Raw genomic sequence first — 13961 nt, 5'->3', positions numbered from 1 at the left:
TTCGCCTACAACAACAATTACCAGTCGAGCATTCAGATGGCTCCCTTTGAGGCATTATACGGTAGGCGGTGCCGGTTGCCAGTTGGGTAGTTTGAGTCGGGGGAGGCTTGGTTGTTGGGTACAGATCTAGTACAGGATGCCTCGGATAAGGTCAAGATTATTCAGGATCGATTTCGCACAGCTCAGTCCAGGCAGAAAAGTTATGCCGACCATAGAGTTCGTGATGTTTCATTCAGGGTCGGTGAGAGAGTGTTTCTTCGGGTATCACCCATGAAGGGTGTAATGAGATTCGGAAAGAAGGGCAAGTTGAGCCCTAGGTATATCAGACCTTTTGAGATTCTGGAGAGAGTGGGAGAGGTGGTTTACAGGCTTGTGTTGCCACCGGGATTATCAACAGTTCATCCGGTGTTCCACATGTCCATGCTCCGGAAGTATCACGGCGATCCGTCCCGCGCGTTAGATTTCATCTCTGTCCAGTTGGACAAGGATTTAACTTACGAGGAGGAGACGGTGGCTATTCTAGCCCGGTAGGTTCGACAGCTGAAGTCTAAGAGTTACCCTTCAGTTCGAGTGCAGTGGAGAGGTCAGCCCATTGAGGCAGCTACTTGGGAGTCCAAGTCAGTTATACAGAGTAGATATCCACATCTTTTCACCAATTTAGGTACTTTTTTATGTCCGTTTGAGGACGAACGATTGTTTTAGAGGTGGAGAATGTGATGACCCGATAGGTCATCTCATGTTTTGAAACCTAATTCTGTGATTTGAAACCTTAAAAATCATATTTTAGCCTTCCTCGATTTGCGAGCACAGTCCGGGCATCTTTCCGGAAAGCTTTTATGTTAAAAACTGATAAATTTTTTTTTTTGCCTTATAAATTAATTTGAGTTGACTTCGATCGACGTTTTGAGTAAACGAACTCGGATCCGTATTTTGACGGTCCCAGTAGGTCCGTATCATAATTTGGGATCTGGGCGTATGCCCGGAATCAAATTCCGAGGTTCCTAGCTCGAGATATGGAATTTTGATAAAAAATTAAAGTTTGAAAGTTTAATGATTTTTAGAATTGACTGATATTTGGTTTTGTTGATATCAGGTCCGTATTTTGGTTCAGGAGCCCGGTACAGGTCCATTATTATATTTATGACTTGTCAGTGAAATTTGGTGAGAAACGAAGTTAGTTTGATGTGATTCGGACGTTCGGTTGTGAAAATAGAAGTTTTAAAGTCTTCTTGAAAATTTCATTTGATTTGGTATTCGATTCGTAGTTCTAGGCGTTATTTTGGTATTTTGGCCACGTGAGCGAGTTCGTATGATGTTTTTGGACTTGTGTGCATATTTGGTTTGGAGCCCCGAGGGCTCGGGTGAGTTTCGGATAGGCTATGGGTGTTTTGAAACTTAGAAAAATCTTGTTATTGGCTTCAGCTGTTATCTGGTGTTTCCTTCATCGCGTTTGCGGAGGTACTCTCGCGAACGCGAAATGTAAAATGGGGCAGGATGATTTTCTTCTACGCGAATGCAACAACTTGGTCACGAACGCGAGGCAGTGGGGGCTTACCCTTCGCGAACGCGAAGCTTGAGGGACCTGGGGGAAGGGACACGCGTTCTTCTATGCGAACACGAGCACTGGCTCGCAAACGCGGAGGCCAGAGGGAACAACCTTCGCGAACACGAAAGCCATTTGGGCTGCTGCACATTACGAACGCGGCAGGCCCTTTGCGAACGCGAAGAAGGCCTGACTCCCAGATCTTAAAACCTTTCAAAAACGTGATTTTTTTCATTTTTCATAAACTCTCCATTAGAGCTCGGCTAGGTGCGATTTTGAAGGGACAACTCAACCAATTCATAGGTTTGTACTCTTTAACCCATTTTCTTCCATTTCTATCATCACCAATTAAATTTCTAGCCCTAATCTTTGTTCTTTCACGGTAGAAAACTTGGGATTTAGGAAGAATTGGGGTTTTTTTGCAAATTGGGGATTTAGACCTCAATTTGAGGTCGGATTCTGAAACTAATTATATAATAGGGTTCGAGGGTGAATGGGTAAATGGATTTTGGTCCGAACCTCGGGTTTTGACCAAGCGGGTCCGGGGTCGATTTTTGACTTTCTGGGAAAAGTTTAAAAAATCTAAATTTATGGATTGTAATTGATTCATTTAGCAATAATTGATATTATTGAGTCATTTGTGGATAGATACGAGTAGTTTGGAGGTGAATTCGGAAGGAAAAATCGTGGTTGAGCTTTGAGTTTGGTCTTCAGAGCGAGGTAAGTGTCGTGGTTAACCTTGACTTGAGGGAATAAGACTTGTTTTTCTATTTGGTATATGTTTAAATGTTGGGGAACAAAATATACGTGAGGTGACAAGTACTTATGCTTTGTAGTCGGGTTAAAGCATGCGGGTGTGGCTTGGTTTCTTGCAATTATAGCTTCCTTTGTTCATGTTATCCGTGTTTAGACTTGTATTGTTAAATTGATTGTTTTTATCATGTTTATGTATCTTTTGGTGATAATTGAGTATTCATTTCAAAGTTGAAGTTGATATTGTGGAACCAAATGTTGAAGTAAGGTTTGTACTTGTTATTCTATCTCCCTGTTATTATATGTTCATTGTATTATGGTAAGGAAGAGCGTTAATGCACTAAGGGTGATGCCGTGCCTTATTGTGAGTGTTAATGCACGAAGGGTGATACTGTGCCACATTGTGAGTGTTAATGCACGAAGGGTGATGTCGTGTCATGTTATGAGAGTTAATGCACGAAGGGTGATGCCGTGCCATTTATATTTATTTTATAGTGAGGTTGAGAGTAAAAACACGAAGGATGATGCCGTGCATTTTTCCTTTACTGTATTTACTTTTTCTTATTGGTTCATAGTATATTGGCTGTTCAAGTTACCATTCTGCTATAGTTCTCTATCTCGTATTCCCCTCAGCATGTTCCCCCTCCCAATAATACATGTTTAACTGTTATTTGTACATATACTGTTAAATTGCACATGTTTGTTATATAGGTGTCTTGTCATAGCCTCGTCACTACTTCGTCGAGGTTAGGTTTGACACTTACAGTACATGGGGTCAGTTGTATTGATACTGTACTCTGCACTACCTGCGTAGATTTTGGTATTGGTCCCAGCCGATCCAGAGGCGTAGCAGCTCATACTAGTTAATTGGAGACTCAAGGTAGATCTGTTGGCGTTCGCAGACCTTGAAGTCCCCATCTATCTTTTTTTTTCTTTACTGTTTTTTTCGTTCAAACACTTGTATTTCTTTCAGACTTGTACTTGTAGCAAATCCTAGAAATTCGTGAATTGTGATTCCAGATCTGAGTGGTAGTAATTAATGAAGTTTTTATATCATTCTGCACTCGCTGTATTTCATTTTAGTTTATTTGTTGTTATTTACTGAATTGAATAAGGATTTGCTTAATAATTCTCTAACGTCGGCTTGCCTAGCAAGTGAAATGTTAGGCACCATCACGGTCCCGACGGTGAAAATTTCGGGTAGTGACACGCGTCTTATTCCAATTCTTTCAAATAAATAAAAGTTTGTTATTTAAACTAACTTCGAGTAGGTTCCAATTTTAGGTGTGACACACGAACTGAGGTCGGGAATACTCGTCTTGGTTAGTGTAAGCTAGGGTCGGGGATATTCATCCTAGTTTGAGATTAATAAAGTCATGAACAATAAAAGCGGACATAGAAAAAGCATAAAAATCCAATAAGGCACTGTTTATCCAAAACTTAATTCAAGCCAATTTTAGTCAATAAAAGTGACCGTGCTAGAACCACGGGACTCGGGGAATGCCTTACACCTTCTCCTCGGTCAACAGAATTCCTTACCCAAAATTTTATTTTCGCAGACCAATAATATTAGAGTCAAACTTTCCTTTGACTAGGGATTCAAATAAAAGGTGACTTGGAACACCCAAAAATTCAATTCCAAGTGGCGACTCTAAACAATAAAATAATCTCTACTCAAGTTTGTCACTTCAAATGAAAAAACTCTTTTAACCTACAACAATCCATAACACATATCTTTTGGAGGTAAAAAGAGGTGTGACAATTACCACCAATTCTTACCTCCCCCTTGAGAATTGAAAAATGTAATTACACCTCTACAATTACACTTAATTCCATATTAATCAAGTAATTACTTGGCCAAACAAATATACTAAATTGTGTAATTACACTCAATTACAACCAAATCCAAATTACTAGGTGGTTTTCGAAACAGGCTCTTAACGAAAATGACTAAATAAAAGTTGAGATGAATCCCAGCTCTCTGGGCAGGGCCGGCTCCAACCTTATGTGGAGTAACACCTTGTTTGGATGGTTGTTACCCGTTGTATCGTATCGTATCGTAACGTTATTATAATTACAATATTTGTTTTGATTGTTACTTAAAATTAGCTGTATTGTATTGTTAAATCCATTGTTACGTAACAACGAAAAGAGCCATTTTATGTAACGACCGATTTGGTGTGGTCGGATTGTTACGTATTTTTCTTTTCAATTATACCCTTATTTATTACTTATTAGTCCTATTTTACCCTTTCCTTTATTTTATTATTTTAATTCCAAATCTAACCTAGACCTACTGTCTTCGTTCATATCTCGCAAATGTTTGGTTAGTTCTGCCGCTTCTCTTTTTGTTTCTTCCATCGTTCTACTTTTTTTATTGTTAATAATTGTTAACTTTGTTCTTTAACTAGGTTTATGATATTGTTTTCACGGATTGAATAACTTTATATATATACAAAATAGAACGGGTGATAACTTAGTCTAAAGCAGTTGTCTTAAATCACTTTTATGAGTTATTGTTGATAAAATCTAAATTTTACTGAAATTAAAAATATTTTAGTAAATTTATCAGTTACAGTACAATACCATACAGTCAAATCAAATAATAAAATATTATTAAACAATATCAAACAATACAATCTATCCAAACATTGTATCCATAACACAATACAATACAACACAACACATTATGAAACGATAGGTAACAACCATCCAAACAAGCTGTAAAGCTTGTGCCTTAGGCCCCCAAAATTACGGGGCCCCATCTTTTAAAAATAATAGGTTCATAGGTATTTAAAAAATAATATTAATATTTTTAATACAACACTAGAGTTTTAAATATAAAGGAAAAAAAACTTTTTAGATATATAAATAAAATAATAATATGACTTACTTAAAAATGGGTAGATGAACAGTTTTCATAACTTTTAGTTTTCCATTTTTTACTCTTTCATTAAAAGTTTGATCTCTCTTCCTTAATTTGTCCAAGTCAATCTTTTTTTTGTTCCAATCTCTTCATATTTCAGTTTTGTTCCAATCTCTTCATATTTCAGAAAACCCTACATATTATTTGTGTTTCTCTTTCATATTCTTACTCATATTTTTTCTCCAACATTTCACTAGTTGAAGTGTTCAACAATACTTTTAAGTTTCCAATAGTTTTATACTTCTATTGCTTTATAAAATCTAATCTAAGATTAACAATATTTCAAGAAAAATTAAATAAGTTGGCTATATTATCAATCGAGCAAGAATTATTAGAGAAAATCAATTATAAAATAAATTATTAACAACTTTATATCTCAAAAAGTTTGAAGATAGACTTCAAATAAAAAATATCTTATAACTTTCTTTTAAAAATTTAGGCCTCATATTAAACTTTGACTTTATTATCGTATGTATATGCTTGAGCCGCCCTGGTGCTGAGATTTATGTCGTGAGTATTTAGGCCTGCCATTGTGAGTATTTAAGGAAAAAAGTCGACTCAAACTGGTTTATGTTAGTTTGGTAAAGATTATCATTTGATAAATCGATCGAGTTGATTTGATTTTTTTTTTCTAAATAAAATGCCAACTCAAATAGAACCACGTACACCCCTAATACTAATAGTAGATTCAGTTGTTCCCAGTGATGATTAAGGTCAAAAAATCTTTTCCACACTCAAAAGTGTAACAAACGAAATTGAGAGTGTCACATTTATGTTAGATGGGGCCAAATTCGACCATAAAATCAGCAGCCCAATTATATTTATTTATTCGGTCCAGAATTTGGTCTGCCGAAGGACTAATGAGACGAATATCCTCCATTGGCATGTAAAAAGAAACGCCAGGTAAACGATTTTACTCTTTTCGAAATCCAGTTTGAAATATTGAGCTCATCTTCTATTGAAACGGCTCCTTTGTAATTAAACAAATCCTTTTATATTCATTTTGAAAAGAAAAAATAAAGAACTTTGTACTTCATAATGCATCTATTAAATTATTACTTCCTCCGGTCCACAATAAGTGATTAATTTATTTTGGGCACACCCATTAAAAAAATATAATATTCTAGACAAAAATAGCTATTGTGACTAAACTATCCTTAATTAAATATTCCGGCATAATTAACGTGAGAAGTAATTTTTTTTTAGAAATATGTACATAAGAATAATTTTAAAAAAATACATTAAATTTTTTCTTAATTATATAAATTGATATTTATTTTAAATTAAAATAAAAAAACAAATGGATCGATGGAAAGGGGAGTATAGTTGATTCATAGGGACACGATGGCTAATTAATTCGCAAGCATTATGATAAACGGGGACCACACAACGTTCATAAAAGCGACTTGATACATAAATTTTGACGTGCTCTGTAAAGTGATTGCTAAACAAAGCCTTTTCAATGAATGATTTGAATATTAAATTTGATTCCAATACATAAGTAGACCGTCGTTTTAGCAACTTACCTTACTTAACATTCACTCGGCACCGCCCATAATTTGCCATATGGTACATGTGGATATTAGAGTTTCGGCCAAAATTATTCCTTATATTTGAGGATAGCCATATTATTATTATTTAAATGTGACATTGAACACTATTTATCTTCAAAATTTGCAAAACTTGAACGCAAATAGCTCCAACTAGCATAATACATCAAACACAGACTGAAATAAACGGACCAAATGTTAAGTAAGGAGAGTTTTTGATAATTGGTTGTATAGTAATTTTAGTATATTGCAGCATACGTGCACTTTTCGGGGACCAAATATTGAATAGTTATTCGTAAAATTGGTCTACTAATTGGGACCCTATTCTTATTTGTTCGTTTTCTTGGAAGGCTCATACTTGTACATGCGGCAGTGTGGCAAAGATGTCAGGATAGGGACATACACTTATGAAGAGAGAGTAAAATAGTTGATCAATTAGGGTAGCTAGGAGGATAGTTATCCATCACAATTTCCTTTGTTGCATGGGAAAGTGTGGCAAGCTTTGATGATCGCATTTAATTCCCAACTACTCAACTCCTTTAGCTATGTCCGTTATTAATAAGTAGATGCTACCTATCACTCATCATATCTCCCCTTACTTTCTCCTTTACTTATAATCTCTTTTGTACTGTAAAGAAAAAACAAAAGGAGGAGAATAGAATATTCATTCCAAAGATGGAGGATTCAAGACAGAAAATGGCCGGAAGTACTCCTCTACAGAAAGGGTCAGGAGAATTTGAAGATGAGAATGGAAGCAGCAGTATGCGAACGGCTGAGACTGTGCTGCGTTTGTTACCCATGGGGCTGTGTGTTGTGGCTCTTGTTATTATGCTCAAGAATTCCCAAACCAATGACTTTGGTTCCCTTTCCTACTCTGACCTTGGAACCTTCAGGTAACTATTTAACTCCTCTTCATTTATCTATTTCTTAGTTAGTTACTAATTTTTATTGAGTTACCAACTAATGTTAGTCATAGAATAAGCTGTAATTACTTTATAATTGACCTGAGTGGGTAAATTAGTGAATAGATTAAATTCTTTACACGCACCTTGAAAATTTGTGGAAAGTTTTAGTTATCAAAAGAAAGGTGTGTATTTTGGTGGAAAATGAAGCCGATGGTTAGTGCATTTTGTAAGGAATTTGTAGTCATGGCTGATGAGGTTCAAATCTTGAATCTGCTGCAGGTACTTGGTCCATGCAAATGGCATTTGTGCAGGTTATTCTCTTCTATCAGCAATAGTAGCAGCAGTTCCTCGTCCCATAACCATGTCTAGAGCCTGGACTTTCTTCCTCCTTGATCAGGTTCTTTTCCCACTATTGATCTTGATAAAGCTGTATTTCTAAGGCATCCTGCATCAGAATTTACATTTTACCATCACCCTAAACTAGGAGTGGCAAATGGGCAGGACGAGTCGGGTTGGATGTAAGTGGGTCGAAAACAGGTAATGTAAAAACGGATAAATTATCCGATCCAAATTCATATTTGATACGGATAGAAAATGGGTTAACCGGCGGGGCTTCTTGAATATGATCACATTTTGAGAGAATTTCTAGTCTATCAAACTTGAAGAACCCCTATTTGAGTCTTTGAAAATATATAAGTTAAATCCATTGGTTATCCATTTTTTAAGTGGATAATATAGATCTTATCTATATTTGACCCATTTTTAAAAAGATCATTATTCAATCTTTTTTTTAGTGGATAATATGGATGGATAACTGATTTTGTTTTACCTATTTTGACACCACTACACTAAACTGAAAGGCTAGCTAACACTTGCAGAAGTGAATTCAGGATTTAGAATTAGTGAGTTCAAAATGAATTGATCTTATTATGTAAACACTATTTTTTTTCCGTATATGTATCTATAGTTCCGATCGAAAGCAATGAGTTCAATTGAACCTATCCACCGACCCTGATTCTGCCTCTGCTTGCAGATACTGACATACATAATACTGGCCGCCGGAGCTGCGTCAACCGAGGTGGTGTATCTGGCATATAAAGGGGACACAGCAGTTACTTGGAGTGAATCGTGCGGCTCTTTTGGAGGTTTTTGCCATAAAGCCACAGCATCTGTATCTGTTACTTTCATAGTAAGCCTTTGCTATGCAGGGCTTTCGCTGCTTTCATCTTACCGGCTTTTCAGCAAATATGATGCACCAGTTGAGTTGTATAATAACAAGGGGAGTATTGAGATTGCTACATATTGAGAGTTCCATACCGATCCATGATCAAAGACATCTGCATTTCCCTCTTTGTTTAGGCTAAGTGGTGCACTAGTTTTTGCTTCCACTATCTCATGTACACAGCAGATGTCAATAAAAGATGGCATTTAGGTGCAATAGAGGGTGTTGCTTCACTTCAATATCATATCTGGTAAAATTGTGGTCTTCAAATCATTCTCTCGCCCCATGTGTTTTGCTTTTTTAACTAATTAATACCCTCATGTTCTTGTGATTGTAGCTGCTCTTAGGTGTTCTCTTAATGAAGGATAAAGAAAGGCAAACTAATCTCACAAAAGGTTTCTATTAAGTTGTAATGAAGCATAGCTCAATAGATGCCAAGTGCGAGGTGCATAATAAAAAATATACTCAATACACGCTAAATGCAAGGTGCATACTAAAAAATATACTCAATATATGCCAAAGGCAAGGTGCTTACTAAAACATATACTCCCTCCAGGTGCTTACTAAAACATATACTCCCTCCGTTTCAATTTATGTGAACATGTTTGACTGGGCACGGGGATTAAGAAAAAATAAAAATTGTTCCAATTTATGTGAACATGTTTGACTGGGCACGGGGATTAAGAAAAAATAAAAACTTTTTGAATTTGTGGTTCTAAACAAAAGGGATCCAGAGTATTTATGTGGTTATAAAAGCTTCTCATTAAGGATAGATTGGAAGTATAAGCTAAATTGTTTTCAAATTTAGAAATGGATCATTTTTTTTGGAACGGACCAAAAAAAAAATAGGTTCACATAAACTGGAACGAAGGGAGTACTGTCAAGATGTAATCTATATGCTTAGAAAATTGCACATATGATTGGTTCATATCTCTACTTCGGGAGCGTAAGAATTTCAAGAATACCTCAAACATCAAACGGGTATTAAAAGCTTTACTATAAATGGTTAGTTGGTTACCAGTTTGCTTAGACACTATTGAGATTAGACTATTTGCTAATTGCATCCAAGACCTAATGCTAAGTTTGAACAAAGAAACCACTTATGTGAGTAACCTACACTTGTGTCCATTCCTGGACAATTCACAATATAGTTGACAATAAAATCCACATCCCAAAGCACTTCAAAAGCAACTCCATTTACATGCATCCTACTTAATTTGTGCGTCCAAACACTACAAGTACAACCATGCAAAATTGCCGCAAAAAAGATGCAAAATAAAAAATTTACAGCAGAAGAATCAGGATTGAGAAACGATAAACAGCATAAAATACTGAGGGGCTATGACCAACTGTCAAGAAAGAGAAATATAATGATAATGATATGCTTTATATCCTGATAGTTTGTAAATCTGTCAAGGGTAATCTTATCTTCAAAACCTTGTAGGAAGAAATGTTTTACTTGACTACTAGCATCGGTTCTTTTCAACCAGATAATGAATTCACTTCAGAATGTGCAACTCATCAATTCTCTGTCTTTGAAAGGACAAGCCAATAAGAGAATCACAACGATATAAGTCACAATTATTTTTTTGTCATAACAATGGTGCCTACTATCTCTCGCGCACAGGTATCGAATAACTATATCCATCAAGGATTAGACAGATGAGAAGAGATCACTCAACTGATAATTTTCACATTGATCTCGCATGGTATTTACTCACTTTTAATATTGATCACGCATGGTATTTATTCACTTCATTGAGTGCTAGACCATACTCTTGGGTGCTATAGGTTATTATTTTTTTGATAAAGATATAAATAAGATAAGAAAATATTTAGCTACCCCTTTGTTCTCCAAACACAATGAGAAAAAGGGTTATGAAGTGCAAATATAAAAGGAGTAACACACACACTATTGCTTCAAGGGAACGAGTTGGTCAAAAATGAATTGTTGCTTGCCTACCAGATTGAGAAGCTTTCAGAATCATAACTAAAACATGTATATGCAAACAGATAAGGATATGACCATTCTTGAAGATCGGGCCATTGAAATTCATCTGCAGAAGAACCCTAGGCTAAGGCAGAGGAGAATTCATATTGAACTTTCATTATTAGAACATCAACGCAAAGAAATTGTGATACCCTCCATAATTTTTAAGAAATTCCATTGTTCTCTTCCACACTAAGTAATATTTCTACCTCAAGCATCTCACTTACAAAAACTTACTAATCAAACGATACCCAATAAATTTTTCTTCCCTCCCCCTGATTTAAACTTGTGACATTGAGATTAGAAACTACATAGAAACACAATAATCCCATTGCTTATTATCCTAGTTAGGGCCAATATGGAGTAAAAGAGAATAACCCTTGAAATTTACTACTATATTGCTTCAAGCCTGAGGCAGAGTGAGAGTATCTTCCTTGCTAGAAATAAAAATGTCTATCACATCCGTAAGTCTACTTACATGACATATCTGAGATAGTTCATAAACTAGTAACTTATAGTAATAGAGTAAGCCCTTTCTCGCCTTTAAAGAAAGTAAAGTATGTTATAAAAGAACATGTTGAATTTCTCCACAAGACATATTGTGATTGCAAAGAATCAAGTCGAACCGATATATTATTAACAACGGAAAGTAAAACCAGAAATAAAAAATTACTTCTGCGGGTTCGCTTCTTATAGAGAATAAGATAGCCACATTCACGGCAGTGAAGCACATCGCCAGGTTTTAGGGTATTCTCCTGCCCACAATCTGCACGAAAACCAATCACTTTTCCCATCAATTCTCCAAAAACCCAAACACACACACTCACAACTATCCATATAAAACATATGATATGAAGAGAATTATGAGTACCTCCACAGATGTAACTCACAGGCCCGACTCCATCGTATACCGAGAGAACAAGAACTTGCGCTGACTCTAAATGCCCAAATTGAAAGGGTTTAAAGGGGGGTTTGGGGGTACTTATAACCTACCCGGTAAAATTTCAAGGCCAATCCCTGTTTTGCTTCACTGGACTCAAGCTCATTATGTTCTTTACATATCTTTGGGCAATGAGAGTTGCAAATTGTTTTTGTATTATGAATGTCGACGCTCTGCTTTCAACTAAGAGCTCGTGAGTAGTCAGCCAAGAGCAAGGTGAGTAGTTTTTGGAGGGAGGTAGCCGAACAGCCTCTCTAACTCAGGGTAGGGGTAAGGTCTGGATGCACACTAACCTCCCCAGACTCCACTAGGGTAATGCTAAGGTCTGCGTACACACTACATTCCCCAGACCCCACTAATGAAATTATACTGGATTGTTGTTATTGTTGTTATTGAATATCCATAAGGTAACTCCCAATTCCTCACATGCACATGTAATACAAAGGTGGATTTAGAATTTTAACTTTAATAATACGGATAAGAGTCTCATTTGCCACTCTACTATTATAAATAGGCCTTATTTACCCGCCGTTTACGTTTTCTATCAAAAATATCCATACAATTATACATTAGGTTCATATTTACCCCTTACACGTTAAAACAGGTTATATTTGCCCTTCGTTATACTTTAGGATCATATTTACCCATCTACTCTTCAAAAGGGTTATATTTTCCCTTCGTTATACTTTATTGATATATTTATCCTTACAATTATACTTTAGTATCATATTTGCCCCTCATCCGTTAGATCGTCATGTCCCACTTTTGTTTTCCTGCATGGCGCCTATGTGAATTTCTTTTTCTTCCAATTTAAATATGGTCACCTATTTAAGATAATTTAACCCGCCCACCCAATTTAAATAAGACTTCATTAACTCCATTATTGTGCAACTTCTCGTAATTTACTTTGGTTACTGCAATAATTGTGAGTTGTATTAGATTAGTGGTTTTGAGTTCAAAATTATTGTTTGCCATTATGTTGTCGCTTCTATAACTATAGTATTTCGCACAATCTTCACAAATCTCGTATCGGAAAATTGCTTTTCGTGGATCAATCATGGTCAATTGACCCAGTTTAGATTTTACAGAATTGTATCTCTACAAACACTTAAAAACATCATTGAGTGATTCATGTCTCCTAACTCCTAAGTATTAAAGGGAAACAAATTAACATAAACAAAGGTAAAATAATTAAATAAATCAATTAGAGATAACACTATAGTTTCGTTCACTCACAGTCCAAAATTTTTTCGCTCTCCAAAAAATATGGAGCTGACCCAAAGTTCTTGTTTGCCAATATGTTGCCGGTGTTATCCGAAAAACATGGAGCTGAAAAAGAATTTTATCTTAAATATGTGACCATATTTAAATTGGGTGGGTAGGTTAAATTATCTTAAATAGGTGACCATATTTAAATTGGAAGAAAAAGAAATCCACATAGGCGCCATGTAGGAAAACAAAGGTGGGACATGGCGATCTAACGGGTGAGGGGCAAATATGATCCTAAAATATAATTGTAAGGATAAATATGTCAAGAAAGTACAACGAAGGGCAAATGTAACCCTTTTTGAAGAGTAGAGGGGTAAATATGATCCTAAAGTATAACGAATGGCAAATGTAACCCTTTTTAACGTGTAAGGGTTAAATATGAACCTAATGTATAATAGTAAGGATATTTTTGATTAAAAACTTAAGCGCAGGGTAAATAAGGCCTATTTATGATAGTAGAGGGGCAAATCAGACCCTTATCCGTTAATAATATTAGCACTACATCCGCGCCTAACTCCTATAACTCCCAAATGATTAATCTTGTAACGGTCGGGTTAAATCTCACTCTCTATATTATTGCTTGCGGTGATTGAAGGCCTATAAGTTTATGAAGTTTCAAGTACATACAAGTTTGAATGAAAAAGCCCAAATTAAAAGGTTAAATTACCATTATACCCCTATTAATAAGTATATATTTGTATTTTATATTCTATAATAATAATTTAATACAAAATTGAAAAATATTATATATTTGTTATGAAATAAAAACTATAAAGTAAAGACAAGTGTAGAGAGAAACTAATATATTATTCAAACTTCAAACTTGTGTTCATAATGAACTGAAATCTCCTCTATTTATAGGA

General features: G+C 35.6%; 1 protein-coding gene and 1 long non-coding RNA gene across 2 annotated transcripts; one reads left to right on the top strand and one right to left on the bottom strand.

The window, feature by feature from the left end:
- Window positions 1-7349: 7349 nt before the first annotated feature.
- On the top strand, window positions 7350-9172 carry LOC107797387 (CASP-like protein 2A1). The gene is made up of 3 exons (XM_016620269.2): window positions 7350-7665; window positions 7957-8074; window positions 8711-9172. Exons 1-3 carry the CDS (start codon window positions 7448-7450, stop codon window positions 8981-8983), a joined length of 609 nt encoding a protein of 202 aa, XP_016475755.1. The 5' UTR covers window positions 7350-7447; the 3' UTR covers window positions 8984-9172.
- Window positions 9173-11323: 2151 nt separating this feature from the next.
- LOC107797385 (uncharacterized) lies at window positions 11324-12128 on the bottom strand. Its single transcript, XR_001650680.2, has 2 exons — window positions 11761-12128; window positions 11324-11655 (listed from the first exon to the last, which is right to left on the bottom strand). It is a non-coding gene; the product is annotated as an uncharacterized LOC107797385 (long non-coding RNA).
- Between the last annotated feature and the right edge of the window lie 1833 nt (window positions 12129-13961).

Source organism: Nicotiana tabacum, chromosome 2, assembly GCF_000715075.1.
Source record: "Nicotiana tabacum cultivar K326 chromosome 2, ASM71507v2, whole genome shotgun sequence".
Classification (NCBI taxonomy): Eukaryota; Viridiplantae; Streptophyta; class Magnoliopsida; order Solanales; family Solanaceae; genus Nicotiana; species Nicotiana tabacum.
Note: the sequence above shows the minus strand (reverse complement) of the source record. Positions and strands in the feature narration are given on the sequence as shown.